Genomic DNA, 21,076 nt, shown 5'->3' with positions numbered 1-21,076 from the left:
GTGAAGGCCGACAGCTTTTGAAGTTTCTGTGGAAGCGAGCGATTTCCTGCGCAATGGCGGTGGCAACAGGGAGCTCAGGCACGTCCTCAGGAGGTACGGTACCCTTCTCACTCTCTGCCTTCCTTGAGAGAGTGGCACCTTGAGAGAGTGGCACCCTGTTTTGTAGTGCCGTGCTGTTTGCATGCATCCTTACACACGAACAATGAGGTGGCTTTCTGTGCGTACCGTACGTCGCTTCTTTTGACTCGTGACAAAATCAGACGAGGTCCGTCGTGTGTGGCGCTCTGGTTCCATTCACGGATGGGATGTTTTGCCAGGACGTACGGCCCTCCCTCCAGTTCCCGGCAGAAAAGTCACATCAGTCGCTGCCCTATTTGCCTGCACTAGGGTCTAAGCAGCTACGGTGCGTCACTCTCTCCTGTCTCAGCCGGCTTCAACGATAGCAACAAGGGCAAAAAAAGAGCGTCAGGCGCTGTCGTTAGTATGTACACGTCAATAGTTTGTTTTATGCTCCCAAACCAAGGGGGGAGAGAGATGCACAACTGTTAGCGAAAAACACTGGCACTACTATATACACACAGGAGGTTTTTGCCAAGGAGCGACAAAAAAACCACCCTCGAGAGATGCTATCACCGATTCATACCTGGGACGAGCTGGGGCGGCTCCATATCATCTTCGTCCTTGATCCGTCCCTTTACCCGGGGCCGTGCATCCGCAAGCTTCTTGCGGCAGTCGTAACGGATAAGTTTTCCAAACCTGCGCTCTCTGCGCTTTTGCCTAAACCGAACCAAGGCGGCCTCCCTGGTCTTCTTCTTAAACTCGCGTATGGGTTCCTGCTTCTCGTGCTCGATACGGTCCTTCCGCTCTGCCTGGGTCTCGGGCTTGACGGGGCCCTTGGAGCGGTGTTGCATCTGTGCGGTGTGCGCGGACGGCATGAGCATGCCCTGCGGGTAGGCCGGGTGCTGAGCACCGGCAAACAAAACCATGCCTTGTGGGGCATACATAGGGCTCGGGGCGGGCGGGATCATCACTTGTGGGTGCTGACCGATCATGAGCATGCCGTGCGGGTGTTGGTGGGGGTGCGACGTGAGGAAGAAGGGCTGGGCCGGGTGCTGAACGGGAGAACATGCCGTCGGGCATGTCCTCCGTCTCCCCCGTCTCCCCTGACGGCCGCTACCCCGCGAATACGATTGGGTCAGACGAGAGCTTTTTGAGGCTAGGGTGCATCAGCGCGGCGCAGGCATCGGACGTAATGGAGCAGATTGATGACTTGTGCAAGAAGATGACGAGCATTTCGGAGGCGCTGCTCAACGGGGTCGGGTTTCCCGACCACTTGCTCGCGACGATGCGATTGCCGTCGATTTTGCTGTTCACAACGCGCGCAAAACTGTAACTCTTCCCGTAGTTACGACATGTACAGTAAGTACCCTTGGTACTGTACCTGTATGTTTTTAAAAAACTTTAAACTGTTTCTAATTGCAAAATTTTGCCCGCCTAAATCTGGACATAGACTCTATTGGACATGTGGCCTCATATGGACGGGATATGGACGCTAGAGTCTAGCGTCTCTGTACACGCTAGAGTCTAGCGTGTACAGAGACGCGTAGAGGACTGGATAAGTGCCAGGTAGAAAGGTCCTCAGTCCAAACCGGTTGCGCTACTTCAAGAGGGCTGCATGGTGTACTGTGAAGCATCTGGGGGAGTGACCTGAAAGGTGGACTGTAACTTGTTCAAGTTTGAACGCTGTGTGCAATCGGTAAACTAGTCTGAAGGCGAGATCAGGGTGGCGCACAGGCCCCTCAAGAATGAGGGATCTGAAACGAACATGGCCCCAAAAAAAACTGCCCTCGCGATCCTTTTAGCTGAAGAAGTACTGAATTCTTTAGCTGCACAGAGACATATTCAAGCAGATGAACATACACCCACTGCTTGCTGCATCAATACAAGGTTTGTCAAATGCTCGTTAACCACAGCATTGAGCTCATGCCGCCGCTACGTCACATCCCTCTTCTTACATGTACGGAATAGGTGCGACTCGCGAGAATGAAGAAGGGGAGCAATGCGTCTCAAGTCTCCGCCCAGTGAAATGTAGTCAGTTCAATTTATGTAACGTTGTATATCTAGGTTGGTGAAGATTAGTGAAAGAGTTGCAACCTTAATCGTAGAGGAATGCTCAGGTTCTTAGCAGGAGCGTCAAATATGTTCGCCAGCCTTTGTGGAATGGGTGTTTGCAAAGACATGCCAAGGTCATGTCAGGAAACAATGATCACTTTTGCACAAGAGGTACTACGTTGTTTCACCAAATACTTATTTTCCCACAGCATTGCGATTTAACTATGCCTATGAATCGGATTTTAATGCTCCATGAAATACCAAACCACTACTTCGGCAGTTTCCTGAGAGGTAATTCCCACGAAGTCCAAAAGCATGAGAGGATGTGATAATTGCAAAGTAACGTTGTATGCTTAGGAACTGCAGTTGGCGCATTCTGTGTTGGATGTGTTTCTGCTTTCCAATGAGTTCATCAGATGCACTGCTTCTCTTTATTGAAAATCGTCCAATAAAAGCGAAGTTCTTAAGATTGCAATAGTTATGCAGATCGAGCATTTTCGCCACGATGAAAAATGCTGAAGGCTAACCATAATTACTGCAACAGTTAAACCAAGCGCCCACACTCACAGTACTTCTCAATGTACCAACATCTTGAGTAAATAGGAATATCCATCGCTCTCACGTGAACGGTACAAATCCAGAGATTTCCCCATAACCACCACAACTGCATTTCATAAAGAACGCTTACATACATTTACAATTGGCGTGCCTACTATCCCAGTCGATCATGGACAGATCGGCGACCTCGGGGCTTGTCTCGAGTCCGACCTAGCCTATCATGAACCGACCGACGGTCTCTTCTTTCTTCCCGAGCCGAATCGCACTTATCCGGGGATCTGCCCCTTCTCGCGCGCTTTGGCGCAGGACTGCCATCTTCTTCGTCGTGCCTCTCCCGATCCCGTCGACGACGGACTTCGCTTCTTCGGGTCTCTTTCTGGGGGTTTGCATCTTCTGGAGCGGAACTTCGGATTCTATCTTCTTGTAGCTTTGGAGTTTCCTTTTCCAACCTTAATTGACGGATATCAAGCTCAGGATGCCTCCGCTTCTCTTCAGCTTGATTACTAGAAGGTCTGTCTGAGCCATCCGGTCGCAAAAGATGTCTTCCCATTGCATCCCCATTACCATCCTCTGGTTTGCGATGACTAGAATGGTCTGCAGCAATCTTTCGTCTCCCGGAATCTTTTAGAGGCCGTGACGGAGAAGAGCCTCGGGATCGATGCTGATGTCGGGGGCGGCGAGTCTCTCTGTCACGATGCGTCTTGTCGAACCTCGACACATCGGGCGGTGATCGTGACCGGTATCGACGCTCGTGCTTTTCCCAGCTCTCCCGAGGAGAACGAACCCTTTCCCGACGTCCTCTTGATGTAACATCTAATAACTGGTCTCGCTGACGTGAAAATGCATGCCGCCCGCCAGGGGATACATCTCGTCGAAAAGGTTCACGAGACGAACGGCCACGGTCATCTCTTCGTCTCCTTGAAGGGGATGGGCTCAAGGCACGCAAGCCTCTTGGCATGCCGCCATGGACGGGAGACCGGCGTCTCGAATCTTCGAGACCATTCGCATATTCTCGTTCTGCCGGTTCATCGCGTCCTCTGCGCCCCTCTCGGTATCCACGACCTTCATAGCGCTTCCCTCGCGAGGATATTCCTAGGTCTCGAATGGCATCGCGTCGAGGTTCGCCGCGCAGATAGCGATCTCGGCCGTGGGTTGGACTGTGGCGACGTTCACGAGGAGGTGTTCGTCGATAGCGTGACGGAGAACGGTCGCGGGGGCTTTGGCTGGATAGGTGGTGGCGTCTGGACTCCTGAGTGTGACGTCGTTCGAAAGAGTCCTCTTTGTCATTTTCGTATGAATCACGCTTTCTACGCTCGTCTCTCTCCTGCCTATCGTCTGATCTGCCACGGGGAGGACGAGAGTCAGACTTAGAGTTACGTGGAGATTCTATCTTTTCACTGCTGGGATGCTCTAGTCGACGTCCAGGACTCGCATCCAGAGGTAACGTGCCGTTGACGTTCTCCTTTGCAGCAGAAATTCCCTCCGAATTGGATACATTTGGGCTGGGAGAGGGCCCACTGCTTCCGCTGTCCTTCTCGTTGGGCCTCTCACTGGAGTTTCTGGGGTCCTTGTCCATTACACTCCCATGCTTGTCACTATCCGTATGACCAGAGGCCGCTTGGCCATGGTTTGTAGACCTAAATTGCTGAGAACCATGTTGGGTGGCCAGATCCCCAGGGGTCTTGGCTTGGTCACCCGAACCAGTTGGCGGTGGAAACGGTAGCGGCATGTTTGGGGGTATCAGGCCTGGTGGTAGAGGTGGCATACCGCCCTGGCCGTTAGCAGCGGCAGCCATAGCCGCCATGAATATATGCGGTGGTGGCATGCCGGGTGGAAATGGAGGCATACCCACAGGAGGAAAACCTGGTGGCGCACCCGGTACTGGCGGCATTCCTGGCAAAGGAATTCCGGGCGGCGGGGGGTTCTGTCCTCGCCTAGCCTGCGCATTAGTTTTCTTTATATATTGGGCATTACCAGACGCAGCGACAGGGTGAAATCCGTTCAGCTTTGCCGTACTTGGGTCAACATTGCTAGCGACAGTGATTTTTGCCGTCGCAGATTCCTTCGCCTGAACAACAGCCGTTTTTCTCGCTACAACAGAGTCACCAGGTGATTTTGGCATGGACTCAGACCCACCACTGCTGTCCTTCGTAGCTTCACCTGGTGCTGGCTGTGGCGCAAGCCCTGACGGACTTTGATCTGGAGCATCAGATGCCGAGTTGGCTTTGAGCGTCTGCTCATTGCCTGGACTTGCCTCCTCACCGAAGGGGGCTCCCGACGCTTTGGATGCTGCCATTTGCGACATGCGTAAGCCAAAAGTCTGACGAGCAAACTCTTCCTCATTTGGCTGCAATGTGACAAACTGTCCCGAGCTGTCCTGCAGGCCTGTACCTGATTCCGGCGCATCGACGTGCCGGAGCATGCTGCGTGGAATGCCAGTGGGTGCTCTGACTTTGATCTTATCGTAGGTAGGGTCTCCATTCGTCGGACATTGATCAATCCAATGCCCCGGTTGATTGCATCGATGGCAAACGTAATTGGCACTCGGCCTCGGGGCGCGGTCTGGATACATGTTGCTTCCAAACGCCGAGGGCCCTGGGGGTTGGAAGCTGCGACCGCCCCGTCCCCCCCGTCCTCCGCGTCCGCCGCGAGCGCCGCGAAAAGAGCCTCTACCACCGAAGCGGCCACGTGAGGGAGGGTAAGGGAAATTGTCGACGGCGCTGCTAGCTTGGCTGATGAGGGAGTTGATGCGTTCCGCTTCGTCCGAACCCTCAATTGTCTTGGGAAGGTCTTGTGTGGTGTGATCGATGGTGGCTACTTGGTTTGAGGTAGGGTTTGCCGACGGCTTCTCGGCGTAGCGCTCGTTCTTGCCGGCCATGTCCTGATGGGAGAGGATGCCGCCAGGTCGGAGGCCCGGAATGCGACGGACGATGACGGAAGTGTTCTTCTGGACGAGGGCGTTTTCGTCATGATATACTGGAGCGCGGGGTAAGCGTGGAGAAAATGAGGGGAACAGAGTTAAGGTTAGAAGGGCTGGACTTGGTTGGTGGGTAGAATTCGGGGTGATTGTGAAGACGGGAAATGGGACGTACCATCTTTTGTATCTGCATCGCTGATTTCGAGATCGAAACCCTCTCCGAAGTTGAGCTTCTTTCGGGCGACGATAGCGACTTTGAGATCTGCGACTTTGAGAAAATCGCCTTCGAAGGGGAGAGTTTCGAAATCCCTCGCGCTTTTGAAACGAAAATGGACGGAGGAAGTCATGACTGGAATAATGAATGAGGAAGCAGGGATAAAATAGGAAAAGTTGTGGGTTTACTCGTCAGCATATAAGTGTTTGGGGAGCTATATAGCTTGCGGTCGGACCATGGCGATAAGTTGAGTTGCGGCAAGGGTGGGGGAAGTCGCATGTGGCGGGGGGCGAGATGGGTTGGGTTGAAACAGTTGGAAAGCCGCGGGGCGGTCGCAGGTTTCAAAGCAGCGTTCTCGTCACGGGCGCCGGAAGGACTCACAAGGGCACAATAACCTTTGCCGACTTTTTTTCAAATTTATTTTCGGTATCATACGCCGTAACGCACTCTCGACCGGGTCCATCCTTCCTCGAATCCTCGACGCCCTCCGCCTCGATATCCTCTGTAATAGAACTGTAATGCACCATCAAAATGGCAACAACTTTTCCAAATAATTAAAATATTTCATGCACTTTCCCATACAATCGCTTGAATCACCCGCGCAATCCAGCCATCCAGGTCGGGGCACTAAGTCAACTCCAGGTGCCGGTTGCACGTCACCGCGCATCCTTTCGAGTTCGCCAACAGCTCAACCCACCTTCCCTTTCATGCAGAACGACGTCTTCCCCTCCGGCAGTTATGTCTGACCCGCAACGTCCTTATCCACACTCTCCATCCCCCTTTCCCCCGCCCGTCTCACACAGACAAGCCCGCATTCACTACTCCCTTTCGCTTCTCCATTCCCATCCAGCCGTCAACTCCTCAGGTCCCCATGCAGCCTACCGCCCACCCGCGAGCACATGTATCCAGTCATCCCCCGCCAATTCTCAGCAAGTCCCTTCCACCGTCATCAAGGCTCTCTTCAATGACCTTGTACGACGCGAGCTTGGCGTTGACCCATCCAACTCCTCCTCCACGGAGACTGCCTCACGAATCGAAACGCAATTGAGTCGCAACCGCGCCGTCGCTCCAAAGCCCTCTCTCTCAGACCCTGCTTTTGTCGCCCACCTGGCAACTGGTCACAGCCCGACCGCCTTAACAGACCCCAATCTTATTTCTGCAGTCGCTCCACCCACAGTACCGAAGGTCTACTCTCCCTCCGCAGCTCAGATACACCGTGCTATTCAGGAGGCCAGAGAGCAACAACTGGAATTGCACAAGGCACAAAAGGCCACCAAGAGAAACAGAACGGACCTTTCGCCGAAGCGCCCCCGCGGAGAATTGTCCCTAAGGCGCAGTACGAGAAAGAGAACCCGCCGCGATGCACATCTGGAAAATTCCCAATCCGAGGCTAGCGCAAACCCCTCTTCTCCACGTCAAACTGAATTGGGGCCCGCGGACATGACTGCCATGCCTCGGCACTCGGATACCCCACGTCGCACTCGTTCTGCTTCTTGCAGGTTGAGGCGCTCTTCGTCTAATCATACCACGTCCGAGTGCTGCTTTTGTCCGGACCCTGAGTTGTTCGACGGTGAGGAGATCAAAAGCGAGCTTATTGGACCTTTTGTCAACCGCAAGGGACAGGCTAAACTTTTCGTCCACTTCGACTGCGCGTGCTGGGCTCCCCAGGTTTTCGCAGATGCGCAGTCTGGCCAATTACGGGGTGTCTACGACGAGTATTGTCGGGGGCGCAAACTGAAATGTTCAGACTGCGGCGGTCGCGGGGCTACAATCGGATGTTATGTTCAACGATGCAAGCATGTGTTTCATTTCCGCTGCCTTCCGCGATCTGGAGCGCGTCGTGTCGAGCGTTTCTTCGTAGCTTTTTGTGCCAACCATGCGCACCTTGGCGAGAAACAGTCGTACAAGATTTTGATGGAGGCCGCCACTATTGCCGACGTCGCGGAGGCGCATCGCCGTCAGGACACCACATTTGGACTAGATGCGCCCCACTCACGTTACACACAACTGAGACGTCGCGAAACTGAACTCATTTTCTCTCGAAAGTTTGGGATTTGTTCCCATGCAGGAGCTTTCGAAACAAACAAAGTGATATTTTCGCATAAGCGAAGGAAAATCCTGGGAAAGACGGACCGCCTACTGCTCACGGAGCAACCCAGAGCACTGCTCACGTCAGCGTTTGACGTCGCTTCAGGCCGCCTTGCCTATATGTCTGTTGCTGGCAACGACAAGGTTGACAACATGACTGCTGTGGAAGCAAGGGCTGCGCTCGCATCCCGAGAGAAGAGCACCTTATTCCTGTTAAGGAATCTCCGCCGAGCGCCGACTTGGAGCAAGCATAACATGACGGTGGTGAAGAAGTCTGGTTCAGATGCTGCCCCGCCTGCAGAACCTGCTTCCGCAATACAGCATGAACCAAGGTCTCCGGCCCTTTCAAAACTTGGAAGGCAGGGCGAGGAATCTCCAGCTGGTGAAGGTGATAGTATTCATGAGTGCAACGACCACGTACAGTTACCATGTCATCTTGATGAGGGTGATAAGACTGGAACGGACCCATCTGGTGAAAGACGTTCTAAACGCCGGAGGATCAGCACTGGTGCACGTTTAGAGAACGACGATCAGGAAGTGAAGGCTGACGTCTCTGACGGACAATTGCAGTCCGCACCTCTACCAGCTTTCAAGAAAACTCTGCGGACCGCTGAAGCAGAATCGTTATTAGCGCCTGTTGAGCATACAACCCCTGTAAGCGGAGGCGGCGAACAGGTATCCGCAGACATGGAGCTATTGAAGGACTCGCCCACGAGCAAGGCATCACCTGATAGAGCTGCAGCGAAAAAGTCAAACGGAAGCCCCTCGCGTGACAAAAAGCGGAAACTGGGGGGTTTACCACCAAATCTCGTGGCTAGTAGCCGCCAAGGACTAGCTGGTAAAGTGAAATCGGCCTGGGAGACTTTCCTAGAAGAGCAACTGCCAAAGGAACGTATACTAAGGCCTGATGACTCGGAAGTCGAGGCGATGAGGAACATGGCGAGATTGTGGAGCCTGCTGAGTGTTGAGGCGAGAGAGTCGTACGAGGAACGAGCTAGACAGGCTGGTCTGTCGGGCTGTGATGCAGTCAATGGCATGAACACAGCTGACAAGGCCTCACTAAGACCCTTAAAACGTCCAAAACTTTCAAATCGATTGCCGAAGCGCCTCCCGGACCAAGCGGTAGGGCCGCGCGCAGATGACCCGGGCTTGTTTGTGAGCAGCGATCGAGCCCCCAGTAGCTCAACGAATATTGAAGTGTGTGAAACGGCAGTGAAGAAAGGAGTTGGGAAACGACAGCTGTCTGTATCTCTACCGCGGAGATCATGGACTAGCAGAGTGAGCCTGCCTGGAATGGAGCTGCTGGCTGTCGAGTGGGATGACGTATTACCGACCAGCCTTGGTCCCGATGCCGCGAATACTGACACTGATACAGAGAAGGTGCGAAGACCCCCGCCTCGAAATAAGAAAATGTAAGATAGAACTACTAACTGGTCGCCAATAAACACTTATGGCTGTGCACATCAGCGGGACGTACCTCTGCATGGTCACAGTATTTACGTTTGCATACTTTAAGGTACCATTTTAAAGCATCATCTCAATCTTGCGGGAAGAAATATATATGCGTACATGCAGCGCCGCTTATCCATCGTATGTGACGCCAGGGAGACTCTTTGTCAACGACGGGTGTTTGGCCGGTGGTGGTACACAGCGGAAAGAAGAGCCATTTCATCAGCCGACCTCTGCAATCGAATGCTCTCCTCTTTTGCTCGCACATTTTGTTGGGTGCGAAGTGGAACTTCCTCGTCTAGATCTTCTTCGTCATGGTTGAGTACAATGCTGCTTCCAAGAACAAGCCGTTTTGTTTCTTCGTGACGAGCAGCATCTGCAGTTTCGTTTTCTTTTGCGGCGACGGCAAGGGAGCTGGATGCTGGCACCTCGAGGTCTTGCAACTGACTTTTACCTCCTTTGCGCACAAGGACCTTGAAACCAACAGATTGACTCGGACTCCGTCGTTTCATTTTCGTTAGACTGCTGTTCCCCATGCGATCATCAGAATCGTCAGACTCCGAATTCAGATGTAGATTGGCTGCAGCCGCAGCACGAGCTGCCCTTTCCTCTTCCATCTTCTTCGCCATTAGTGACATCGGAATTGCCATGCGATCAAACTTCGTTATCCTTGATGAAGTTGCCCTTGCCGTTTGAACAGCGTCAGCTGTGAACGCGGCAAGTTCCTTTGCGAACGCATCTTCTTCTTCAGTTTTGGGTCGTTCCACTTGCACTTCCACTGAACTATCATCTTCGTCGTCTTCGTCATCAACATCCTCGCATTCATCATGTTCACTATCTTCTCCTCTGTTTCCCTCGCCGTCGATAGCATTGCGAGGAAGCTCATTTTCTTCGGTGAGGTCGTCTCCAGAGAACAGGTCCTCTCTTTCGCCAAGCATACCATTTTCTGATAGTTCGCTGGTTACCCCTTCCGTGTCTGAATCAGCCCCGTCGTTGTTGCTGCCCTCAGAACTGTCTGTCTCAGAAAGGCCGGGCTGTTTTTCTGTTCGAGATATGGAATGAAGCCCTGGAGCATCATTTAGAGAAGCACCAGAACTTGGCCGAGTCCCATTCAGAGGAGCACAATTTTGATAAATATGACGGACTGGGACACATATGAGGACTCTGTCAGAAATAGAGTTCTCGACCTGTTGCACAGCTTCAATTGCTTCGCTTAAAGAAGAGCTACGAAAAAATCTTGCAGAAGGACTGTATTGACGTGTGTGGCTTTGCCCCGACCGAGTCCTAATGAACGTCTCATTTTCTTTGCGCATTCGATTGTCCCTGCCATATCGGCGGTCCCTGAGGAGAATGTTTTCAAAAGCGTCCCCAACCACATGGCTTATGTGCAGCGGAAGCCGATCTCCAAGCCCTGCTTGTCGAGCCTTATAAAACGTATAGCGCTCAAAGAAAATCCAGAAAACTTCAACTTTGCGCCTGTTCGATGCCACAAGAATACGTCCACATGATTCCAGCAGGACGCAGGCTATTCTCACCCGAAAAAAGTCACCAGGGGGATCTGGAGCATTTGTGAAAGTGGAAGTGGGAACGGCGCTACCAGCGCCAGCGCGGCTCAAGGAGGCGCGTTCAGACCGAGATGTTTCATCAGTTGGCAGGATCTGTGTGGATGCCACTTCGGATCTGTCGTGGCCCAAAATGATGCTTTGATAGAGAACGTTATACACCAATCCTTCATCTACAACACCACATTTGTGTAGTTCCCCAAGCAACTGGATTTCTGCTATCCTTCGCTGGCTATCTCTGCCATCGTTTTTCTCCATTCCACATCGTATTGCTTCCAACAAGGCGTCAACGATTCCAATTACCAGACCAGGCTTGAACCTTTGCAACAATGAGATGAGTGTAGAGACATAAGGAATGGTGGAAAACCTCGCTCGAGATATCTTCACGAATTTCTTGATCACATAGTGTTCCAAGTCATCATTCCAGGGTAGCTTCATCAGCTGAGTCTGTGTCCATTTTATATTTGTGGCGTCCAGGCGATAGTATATGAGATGACGGATATATTCATGTATTGGCGGTCGGCTCTTTCGCTTTTGCAACTTGCTGGCTGATGTTGGTTTTGAAGCAAAGTAGGCAGTCTCAACGAGGGCATTGTGGCGAGCTTCCATGTTCTTCACAGACTTCAGGCGCCATATCGTTTCAAGGATATTGCCCATTCTTACATGGGTCGCGGGAGTTCGGTACAGGAAGCGTCCACACGTCTCCAATAGATGGCAAGCAATATCAACCCGATGACCGGTAAAGTCCTTCATGCACAGGTTGAGCAAATCAAACATAGAGCTACTCTCAATAAGGCCAAATTTGACATACTCGCCAACGTACTTCGCATTCTTGATACAGACAGCAAGATTTTTCTCGTCCATATCTGATCGCCCGGCGAGATATCGAAATTCTTCTTCAAGATGCGATGCTACGCTTATTGCAATGTCGCTGAATGAAGGGTACAGACATGCCGCAATCCGACTATACGTAGGAAGCAAATTTAGCTTTTGTGCGGAAACCGAAGAAAGAGACTTTGCTAGACGCTTGGAACCATTCTTTGATGATTCTGCTGTATCGACAAAGTGCGACACAAACGCATCAACGCTTTCCTTCGATTCCACAGTAGAAAGCTGACCAAGTACTTTTTCGACTGAAGCAGGTTTGTCCGAGCCTTTCTGCCGACCTTCCACAGTATTCTTCGCGACAGGCGATTGTCTTGACTCCACTTTTTTCCCACCGGATGATGCCGTCTTTGTTGCTGAATCCGACGCATCTGGTTCGGGAACAGTACCGTTGACGAGGAGCCCAATAGATTTGCCGTCCTCAGACGCACTGCTTCCTTTTTGCTTGAGGATAGGTAACATGGTGTAAAACAATCTCTCTTCCTCCCCGTCGAATGGGCTCTCACCTTGCAGAAGGAAATCGGATTCTTGCACGATACGATTCCGGCCAACATACTGTATTGAGTTAATCGCAGCACCCTGGGCTGTATCCCTCGGGGTACTAGACTCAACTGTGGAACTCGTTCCCTGTGTGATGCTTAAGACGGATTCCGGTAGCCTCTTGCCCAATGCATCAGCCAAGACACGAGCAGAAGCATAAACCTTTTCGTAACCCTGTCTCGCAGATTCGTATGTAGCAGTGGCGGCTTCGTCAGGATCGCCCCGGACATCTTTAGACCGAGTTACAGCGATGTATGCTTTGTCCAATTCCTCTGCGGCCTCAGTCAAGAGTCGATTCACTTCTGCGTCGTAATAAGATTGAAATGCGAGCGTAATACTTCCCTTTGTGCTCTGCGACAGCACACTGTCTCTCCAATCCTCGCCCATCTCTTCCAAGTCATGGGAGGAGGACGACTCTGAGGTTGGCTTTGAAACTTGTGAGAGCATGGTTCGCCCTCCCGTGCGAACAAAGGTTGTGATTATCGACAGATGTGACAGCGACTCATCTCTGGCGTCCTTTTGAACACGTACTAGCTGCTTCAACACGTTTGTAATTGGTGATACATCTGCAACCATACCAAGGACGAATATTTCTACGAGTAATCGCATGGCGGCCTTTCTAGAGCCGACGTCTCTTCCGGGCGCATTATTGGGTTGCGAGAGAATAATGGCTCCTAACGCTGCAACGAGCTGAGTGACAAAATCTTCATACCTTCTGTAAAGCTCTCCGGTTAAGACGGTGGCATGCTCCACGTCGGCGTATCTCAGCTTTGTCTCCGAGATGGCAGCGACGACTTCTGATATGTATCGTGACAAATTGAGAGACTGAGCTTCACGGCATAAAGACGGGAGAGATTCCTCATTGATTCCTGAGGAGCGAATCTTGCGCAAGAAACCGGTGCATTTCTTTAGAGAAGAATCGAGTTGACGCAGTTGGGCATCTGAGGGTCTCTCCTTTTCAGGGGGTTGGGATGGCTTCCGCGGCCTGTACGACAGGTTGAGAATTCTTTGCTGGTGCTGCTTTTCGAGTTGGCGAGCCAAAGTTGCCTCTCGCTCTTCTCGCTCTGCACGCTCTTTAAGTTCGCGTGCTTCCTTTTCTTTTCTTTCCTCTTCCTCTTTCTTTCTTTTCTGTTCATCGATTGCGTTTTGCTTCCCCTGAGCCGCGCGCGACGCCTGCGACGTCTTCGCTTCGTTTTTGAGAGTATCTGCGTGGGGGTTGCTCTGGCGCTGGCGCGAATTATCCCTCACGTTTCGCTGCGGAATAGTAGTAATTCCTGAGGCCGAAAAGGACAAGGAGTCAATGTGCTGGGATTGGAGTGCTTGCGGCGGTTGTTGCTGGTGATGTCCTCGCTGATGTGGCTGGGGTGAACGGCGGGGAGGCCTGTTCGGGTTTGTATTGTTAGGGTCTGTGCGAGACGCGGAGGCGGGACCTCTCCTCCTGCGGCGCCGAGCCCTACCTCCTTCATCCCTCGGGGCTGAGCTCATAGGCGACCTTGGGACTGGCGGCTTCACGGCATGACCGCCGGTTATGGGCGGGGGTACTCTGACGACGGGGGGGTCGGGTGCGTAGGGGGACTGGGATGTGAAGTGGGGAAGTAGAGACGGGGAAGAAGTTTCAGGGTGGAGACATGGCATTTGGAGCGGGGGCCGGGGAGTGGGGAGAAGGAGTTGGGGACGCTGTGGGTTGGTAAGGCATCAGACAGACGGAGCCAAGGGGCATAATCGTCAACTTTGGAGGAAGCGTGTGGGATATCCCTTTTTTAATATATATTTTTAACTTTGGTTCGACTAATACCAATGGCCGATTTCATTACAGTGCCAGCCCTATGATCCGCAATTCGGTACAATACACGTGTAGTTATGATTAGCGCCCTCGTCCGCGATGGCGGCGGCGTACCTTTTCTTCCCCCGCTTTTCCCTCTCTTGTCCAACCCTGCAGCACACCCACTTCATATAGCATGGGAAAGAAGCGGACGAGAAGCACGGCCACGGCCAAGCCTGCCAATGGAGACGCCTTTCACGCTCAGAGTTTCGTCGACGACGTCCGCGAGGCCCGCGATGTCGAATTCGCGGCCCAGAAGAAGCAGCAAGAGCGGTTAAAACGTCGCAAACTCACCGAGGACCTCGAATTGGCCGCCGCCAAAACGGCCGCCAAGGCCACCAAGAAGGCCATCAAGGCCGGCAAACCGCTGCCCTCTGTGTCGCATGCTGATGCGCGTAAAGCAGGCCTGCAAATGTGGAAGCGCGCCGCACTTCGAAGGAAGGCCCGTGCCGGCAACGTGGATGACGAGGACTTTGATGGAGAGATTCAGGAGGATGTCGTCGACTCGAAGACTACGGCAAAAATTTTTAAAGAGGCGAAAGAACAACGCGCCGAAATTCGGGAAGAGAACATCAACTCGGTCGCGGAAGAGGCCGCTCGTAATTGCGCAAGGCTGGATTCCGCTCTGGAGGCAGTCGGAGAAAAGGTGCATGCCACTGCACTCGACGACAGTGATCAGGAATCTGGGGACGACTCGAAAAGTGATGTCCCTTCAGAGGGAACTGCAATCTACGATGAGCGCGAACTTGCCTTTTTGGATGGTAGTAAGGTTACAGAGGAAGACGAAATGGCCTTGGCTCTGTTTACCAACATGGAGAACAAGGGCACGACCAGTGACGAACCACAAGCTGCGCCGGGGACTCGAATGCTGGCAGACATCATTTTGGACAAAATTCGAGAGAAGGAGGAAGCTGATGCACGGGCGGCAGCCATTGCTGCTGACCCGGAACGCGCCGCGAGAGATAAAAGAATTGCAGAGGTTTATGGGCTTGTCGGAAACATTTTGTCAAGATACCGAAGTGGTAAGGTGCCGAAAGCATTTAAAGTGATCCCCAAGCTCCGAAACTGGGAAGAAGTCTTGTACTTGACAAGACCGGACGAATGGTCTTCCGCCGCAGTTTATGCCGCTACAAGGTTACTGGCATCCAACCTTCCAGCACGAGAAGTTATATCATTTTACACGGACATCCTTCTTCCTCGCTGCTTAGAAGATATATCTGAGAACAAGAAGCTGAACTATCACTTGTATCGTGCACTAGCAAAGGCTGTGTACAAACCCGATGCATTCAATAAGGGTATATTGTTTCCTATCTGTGAAGATATAGGATGCACTCTTCGACAGGCAACAATTATCGGGTCTGTGATAAGCAAAGTATCAATTCCCATGCTGCATTCTGCAGCTGCCCTTCTTTACATTGTGCAACTGCCTTACACGCCCTCAAACTCGATTATTATCACGGCATTGCTGGAAAAGAAGTACGCCCTGCCGTACCAGGTGTTAGACGCAGTGGTAGCAAGCTTTCTGAAGATGAAATCGGACACGCGGTCTCCCCCATTGATCTGGCATCAGAGTTTGCTTGCGTTTGCACAACGGTACAAAATGGATGTGACAATGGAACAAAAGGAGAGATTGAAGCTGCTGATGCGGGTACACACGCATTACGCGGTGACACCAGAGATTCGCAGAGAACTTTTCTCATCGCGCAATCGGGGCGATTTGATGGATCCTGATTCGAACACTATCGCACGGAATTTAGAAAGCGCGGCGATGGTTATGTGAAAAGGAGGGCAGAAATACTCAAATTTTGCTAAATAAAGCACTAACGAAGAAGCTCCTCGAACAATGCTGATCAGTGACTGTGCACACTGTGCACACTTCCCATGTTTTGTAAATTGTTTATGTGTAGCGACGAAAGTAATCATACGTAAATCTGGTTAATAACAGGCGAAGCCCCATTCCTGGGAAAAAATCGTATCGATCATGCTAATCTTCTGTGACAATGGGGCAGAAAAGAGGGAAAATGTTAGCCGCTGTTCTTGGTCTTGAAGTGGGTCGCTGGAGTCACACGCGTTGTCGTCTCAGAGCAATAAACAATCCGCACAAATGCCATCTTGTGGCCTTTATAGGCCGGTAATTCCAATTGTAAAAATCTCTTCCTCGACAGATGGCAGCACTGCACATGGGGGGACAGAATGGAGGAGTTAACGTACTAAGAAAGGCAAATGTGGGCGAGAATGTGGCCTTGTTCGTCCTGGAGGCAGCAACGGAGGCTGATGTGAAGAGCGTGTGATCTGAGCGTGGGTAGAGAAGCACATGGGTTTATTTACTCTTTCGCCAGGCAAAAATCTATCATACTGATGGCCGAAGAAAGATCTGAAGATGGATGTCTAACGTGTGTCGTCGGCGTCGCCTCGGAACTGTTCGGATCATTGATCCGAAAAGTTAGGGAAATCTGTTTTCAAGACTTTCTATGTCGCTATATCAGATAATATATTATAGCGACATAGAAAGTCTTGAAAAAAAAGTATATCTATGGTGACATGTGTACCCGCAGGCTCGATTTTGATATACTGTACTTTTTTGTCATGACACCACCATTACAGTATATCTTGTGAGGGGACGCAAATGCGTCAGCCAGGATTTCATTTTTGTTGTTGGAATCGAACCATTTGTTAGGGGTAGGATATTATTCAGTATTTTCGGATTTTAGTATGGAGGACAAGAGTAGGGTGGGGTGCAGAGGGTAGATGACGATTACCTCAAATAAAGGCTTCTTCTTTGAGCGTGCTGTAACAGAATTGAATACAACTAAAGCCAAAATGGCAGTGGAAGTCCACCCAACCGTGTGCTGTCCTCCGCTCTCTGGAGCTTCTCGTTCTGTTCAGACAAACAGGGAATCTTTTGTCAAGTTGAATAATTGTCGTCCTCCGACTCTCATCCGCATGCGTTTTGCAATTGACGTACAGTATCATACCCTTGCTAGTGTACCGATACAAAACAGCAATGTGTTATAGAAGTCTATTTTTCTTTTATTATTCAGTATTATTTCAATAATTTAAAAAGTTAAAATGCAAGGTGCTTACACTTGATTACACTAATTGCATTTTGGGGCGGGCGACCTCCGGAAACAAGAGTTTGGGGGAAAAGACAGGTCAGGGTTGTCGGGGCGAGTCGGGCCGGCCTGACCTGCGCGCGGACGTTTCGACAGCCTGTTAACCGAAATCCGTCCTTTGCGCGAGTGCCACCCGAAAAGCCTGTCTAAAATCCTTCGCCCCTCCAAATACCGTAGCGCGATGACCACGCGCTTCCCCTCCGAGCCCGACCCGCTCTCCGTCGCCTCCTCGGACGCCCTGCCCCCCGTTGACTCCATCCGCTTCACCGAGCCCGCCCTCGACCGCGTCGATGACCCCGCGCGCCACCACAAGGCCCTCGACGTCTCCGTCCTCGACGCCGACCACAACCACGACGACCACGCCCCGCTCCGCGACAGAGATGACACCGATGACCCCATGGAGAGGGACAACGACCCCAACGGCGATAGGCCAGACCGCCACGCGTTGGCCGACCACACTGACGATGCGGCCAAGCCAGACCAAACCGATTCGCGACACCCCGTGATTGACCAGCACCCTTCGCATCCGACTGACAAGCAGGTCCATGCAATTGCTCCGCCTCAAGACCCCACTCACGTCACTCTCGCACTGCCTGGTGACGAAACACCAGACCAAACCCAACCCGATGAAACTGCCACCGCAGAACACGACCACCACCCATCCGACCTCAACGAGCATCTGCACATCCACGCGGGCTCGTCCTCACATCTCGCCGTCCTGATGCCTCCGCACGCGCAGTCGCTAACAGGGCCGCCGGCTATCCACCCGCCAACCCCGCCACAGCCTGTCAAAAAGAAGCGACGGACGTACAACACGGAGGAGGAACGTCGGAAAGCCCGAATTTTGAAAAATAGACGCACTGCAGAGGAAAGCAGGCAACGCAGGATGAAGAAAATGAAGGACCTCGAGGATTACGCTGAGACAGCCGCCATCAGGGAGAAAAAGCTCCAGGAGGAGACTCGCCTGGTCAAACGTCAGCTCGCAGCAATGAGAGATTCTATGGATGAAGTCGTAGCCCAAAAAGAGGCTGAAATTGCTACGAAAGACGCCGAAATAGAACGACTACGCGACGAATTGAGGACTCGCTAAGGAATCACCTGTGGACCCCGTCCTCATGGTTTATTCATCATATCCACATTTTTCTAGAGTTACCGCTCTCTCCTGCCAACTTTTAAGTGCCCCAAACTACTATGTACATACAGTAAAGATCATTCACGTGAGATCCGTGCGAGGCTCGCATATACTTTCAATGCAGGCACGCAGAATTATCGCACAACATCACACCAGTGCCATAACTCAAAAGGGTACGGAGAGCGAACGGTTCCTGATTCACAGTGAACCAGGTTGAATTGTCCATTTTGCTTAAGTAAGAGTCCTATGTTGTGCTTTACTCTCATCTCATTTAAACCAGAAGACAAATGCGTAACCCCCCCGGTAACTGCATCTGGCTCCAGAAAATTAGCATAGTCAGTTTGCACAGTCTTGAGTACAAAGTCACACCTACTGCAACGAACTGAGTAGTGAATCTTCAGTCTTTGGTGGGTGAATGAAAAACGTGACTTTGTCACCGTGCTAAAAAAAGGGAAAGGGAGGACGAAGTGAAGAGCTCGTACCAGCGAGAGAGTAAACATCTACGGGATAAAAAAGATGGTAGATCAAGAGTACCGGTCTGCAAAGGACTAAGTACAAGCAATCCAACCAGAAATGAATGCAGAAACAGAAACGGACACTCTGTGGTCATATATCACGGACCACCTAACTGACGCCAGTGTGCGAGGTTGATCCTTTCCTTCCTAGCACCTTGAGAACAAGAGTCCTCCGCAACTGACCTGCGCTGATAGTCAATACCTGCGGTCCCTGGTCGTAACCCCTCCTGGTTACGCGTTTGTTACCGAGGCATCAGGGGCAGAAGTCAACAGATCCTCCTTCCCGACATCATTCGCAACAGTCGCCTCTCCGCTTTCCATGACGGCCTCCGTTGCGACTTCATCCAAGGCGCCCACCTGTGGGGCGAGATCACTCTGCGCTGGCACTATGGGCGAAGGGGCTGGTGCGGAACCTTTGACTGCAGCCGAATAACAGGCCGTCGGGCGCGTGACTTCGACAGGGGCAGTGGGGGACGGCGACACCGTGGACTTGTCGGCTCCCAACCCAGGGAATGCTGCCGTAGCGTCTCCATTCATAATATCGACAGCCTTCGACTTTGGTTTCTTCTCGCTAACCGGCGCAGATCGCTTCTTCGACTTCTCAGCGGCCATTTGGGCCTTTTCTTCGTCCGTCGGCTTCGGTTTGGAGTCGTAATACGCCTTCTTGGCCAGTACGGCTTCAAGGGCAGCTCGCACCTCGCCCATCTTGTTCGGGGGTGTAATGTCCAAGGTGGCGAACGCGGCGATGTAATCGATCGAATGAGGCTTCAGAGGAGTGTCCCCCGCCTCTGCAGATGTGTCTCCGGATAGGGCAGCGGCCCTGCGAGCCTTTTTGCCCTTCTTTCCGCTCTTCTGCACAAAGTCGCTGAAAAGAAGGTTATCAAACCCGCTGTTTTTGGCGAAACTGGACTTGCCGATCGCTTTGCCCTCGGCGGTGATCTCACGGGTATTGGTCGTGGTCTTCAGAGTGGGAGCAGACTGACCCTTGCCTGGGGCAAGGTTGACAGACGGTTTTTCGACAGTCTCCCCAAGAAGAGTTCGCGTGTAAAGGATGAGGCCGTCGCACATGTCCTTCTCCTCCTGGTACGGATCCGGCTCAGGGTATTGGGCCTGTTCCGCCTCCCACTCCTTTCGACGCTGGTCACGCTCGGCTTGCATAGCCTCTGCCTTCTTCTTCCTCGCAATCTTCTGCTGCTCGAAATGGATACGCTCGTTGAGGTACCACTTGTCGAGTTCGTCCTGAAAGTTGTCACGGAGTTTACGTACGACAGACTTCAACTCATTGATCGTCTTCTTCTCGGCGTCACGATCGACATCCGGGGTGGATTCTTGAAGCTTCTTCATCTTAGAGTCCTGCTCCGCGCGGATTTTGTCAACAACCAGACGCTGTTTGTCTAGCTTTCCCTTGGCCGCGTCGATTTGCGTGTCGAGTTGATTGCGCTCCTCGTCGAGCCGCTTACGGGAGATGACGCGCTGCTCCTTGGCTGCCCGTTCCGCCTGATAGGATTCCTCCTTGCTGTTGATGAAGTCGCGGCCCTTGCCGTTGAGAAAATCAATCTGGGCAACAATTTTCTTTTCCAAGACGAGAGAAACTGACTCAGTTGAATGGCGAGAGTTAAGCTCTTCCACGCGCTTCTCGAGATCCTCCATATTGCGGATGCCCCTGAGGGCCTCCGCGCCGTCCTTGCCGGCACCGACGAAGGCGGAGGCGGCCGAGTTTGCAGCGTTGCGGGCGGCGTAGTCGGCCTCCTTGATTTCTTTAAGCTTTGCGGAGATCTCTTTACGCTTTTCAAAGAGGACGCGGCATTCGTCACTCAACTCATTGAAAGCCTTGCGTGCGGCCTCAAAGGCCGGCTTGCTGGCGTCACGGAGTTTCTGGCACTCATCAAATAGCTGGCGTGAGGAGTCCAGACGGTCGAAGCAGGCCTGAATCTTCTTATCCTCCGCCTCGATCTTTGCCTGCAGATCGGCCTTGATCGGCTCTGGGAGGCGCTTGACGGGGGTGTCCGGGATAGGGTCCGGGAGCGGGAGGCGTTCGCGACGAGGTTTACGATCCTTCTTCGTGTCAGCGGCGGGCTTTCGGGAGGCGTCCGCGACAGGGGGGGCGGGGGCGGCAGTGGCGGGGGTGGTCTTGTTATCGCTCGGGGTCGTGGCCGGGGCGGAGGACGG

At 52.4% G+C, this 21,076-nt stretch overlaps 8 protein-coding genes; 4 read left to right on the top strand and 4 right to left on the bottom strand.

Moving 5' to 3' along the window:
- The first annotated feature begins 623 nt into the window (after positions 1-623).
- Positions 624-1,214, top strand: CHC_T00001280001 (hypothetical protein). Its single transcript, XM_005718697.1, has one exon. It carries the CDS (start codon positions 624-626, stop codon positions 1,212-1,214), a length of 591 nt encoding a protein of 196 aa, XP_005718754.1.
- A 1,869-nt stretch (positions 1,215-3,083) lies between these two features.
- CHC_T00001279001 (hypothetical protein) lies at positions 3,084-5,934 on the bottom strand. Its single transcript, XM_005718696.1, has 3 exons — positions 5,763-5,934; positions 3,175-5,646; positions 3,084-3,109 (listed from the first exon to the last, which is right to left on the bottom strand). The coding sequence occupies exons 1-3, from the start codon at positions 5,932-5,934 to the stop codon at positions 3,084-3,086; spliced, it is 2,670 nt and encodes an 889-aa protein (XP_005718753.1).
- A 1,307-nt stretch (positions 5,935-7,241) lies between these two features.
- Positions 7,242-9,305, top strand: CHC_T00001278001 (hypothetical protein). The gene has a single exon (XM_005718695.1). It carries the CDS (start codon positions 7,242-7,244, stop codon positions 9,303-9,305), a length of 2,064 nt encoding a protein of 687 aa, XP_005718752.1.
- Positions 9,306-9,338: 33 nt separating this feature from the next.
- CHC_T00001277001 (hypothetical protein) lies at positions 9,339-13,810 on the bottom strand. XM_005718694.1 is given in 2 exon segments: positions 9,339-9,505; positions 9,506-13,810. The coding sequence occupies 1 exon segment, from the start codon at positions 13,808-13,810 to the stop codon at positions 9,506-9,508; it is 4,305 nt and encodes a 1,434-aa protein (XP_005718751.1). The 3' UTR covers positions 9,339-9,505.
- A 473-nt stretch (positions 13,811-14,283) lies between these two features.
- CHC_T00001276001 (hypothetical protein) lies at positions 14,284-16,097 on the top strand. XM_005718693.1 is given in 2 exon segments: positions 14,284-15,927; positions 15,928-16,097. 1 exon segment carries the CDS (start codon positions 14,284-14,286, stop codon positions 15,925-15,927), a length of 1,644 nt encoding a protein of 547 aa, XP_005718750.1. The 3' UTR covers positions 15,928-16,097.
- Positions 16,098-17,441: 1,344 nt separating this feature from the next.
- Positions 17,442-18,479, top strand: CHC_T00001275001 (hypothetical protein). XM_005718692.1 is given in 2 exon segments: positions 17,442-18,350; positions 18,351-18,479. The coding sequence occupies 1 exon segment, from the start codon at positions 17,442-17,444 to the stop codon at positions 18,348-18,350; it is 909 nt and encodes a 302-aa protein (XP_005718749.1). The 3' UTR covers positions 18,351-18,479.
- Positions 18,480-18,507: 28 nt separating this feature from the next.
- CHC_T00001274001 (hypothetical protein) lies at positions 18,508-18,618 on the bottom strand. Its single transcript, XM_005718691.1, has one exon. It carries the CDS (start codon positions 18,616-18,618, stop codon positions 18,508-18,510), a length of 111 nt encoding a protein of 36 aa, XP_005718748.1.
- CHC_T00001273001 (hypothetical protein) lies at positions 18,618-20,557 on the bottom strand. XM_005718690.1 is given in 2 exon segments: positions 18,618-19,138; positions 19,139-20,557. 1 exon segment carries the CDS (start codon positions 20,555-20,557, stop codon positions 19,139-19,141), a length of 1,419 nt encoding a protein of 472 aa, XP_005718747.1. The 3' UTR covers positions 18,618-19,138.
- Positions 20,558-21,076: the final 519 nt, after the last annotated feature.

The sequence above is a fragment of the Chondrus crispus genome, genomic scaffold, assembly GCF_000350225.1.
Source record: "Chondrus crispus Stackhouse genomic scaffold, scaffold_426, whole genome shotgun sequence".
NCBI classification, from domain to species: Eukaryota; Rhodophyta; class Florideophyceae; order Gigartinales; family Gigartinaceae; genus Chondrus; species Chondrus crispus.
The sequence above is the reverse complement of the archived record's forward strand: the minus strand, read 5'-3'. Positions and strand labels throughout refer to the sequence as shown.

Coding starts and splice junctions, on each gene's coding strand:
- CHC_T00001280001 (XM_005718697.1), top strand. CDS start 624: ATGCTATCACCGATTCATACCTGGGACGAGCTGGGGCGGCTCCATATC.
- CHC_T00001279001 (XM_005718696.1), bottom strand. CDS start 5,934: ATGACTTCCTCCGTCCATTTTCGTTTCAAAAGCGCGAGGGATTTCGAA. Junction 5,647..5,762: donor CGATGCAGATACAAAAGATG/GTACGTCCCATT, acceptor CCCGCGCTCCAG/TATATCATGACGAAAACGCC. Junction 3,110..3,174: donor TGGCTCAGACAGACCTTCTA/GTAATCAAGCTG, acceptor AGGTTGGAAAAG/GAAACTCCAAAGCTACAAGA.
- CHC_T00001278001 (XM_005718695.1), top strand. CDS start 7,242: ATGACTGCCATGCCTCGGCACTCGGATACCCCACGTCGCACTCGTTCT.
- CHC_T00001277001 (XM_005718694.1), bottom strand. CDS start 13,810: ATGAGCTCAGCCCCGAGGGATGAAGGAGGTAGGGCTCGGCGCCGCAGG.
- CHC_T00001276001 (XM_005718693.1), top strand. CDS start 14,284: ATGGGAAAGAAGCGGACGAGAAGCACGGCCACGGCCAAGCCTGCCAAT.
- CHC_T00001275001 (XM_005718692.1), top strand. CDS start 17,442: ATGACCACGCGCTTCCCCTCCGAGCCCGACCCGCTCTCCGTCGCCTCC.
- CHC_T00001274001 (XM_005718691.1), bottom strand. CDS start 18,618: ATGGACAATTCAACCTGGTTCACTGTGAATCAGGAACCGTTCGCTCTC.
- CHC_T00001273001 (XM_005718690.1), bottom strand. CDS start 20,557: ATGGAGGATCTCGAGAAGCGCGTGGAAGAGCTTAACTCTCGCCATTCA.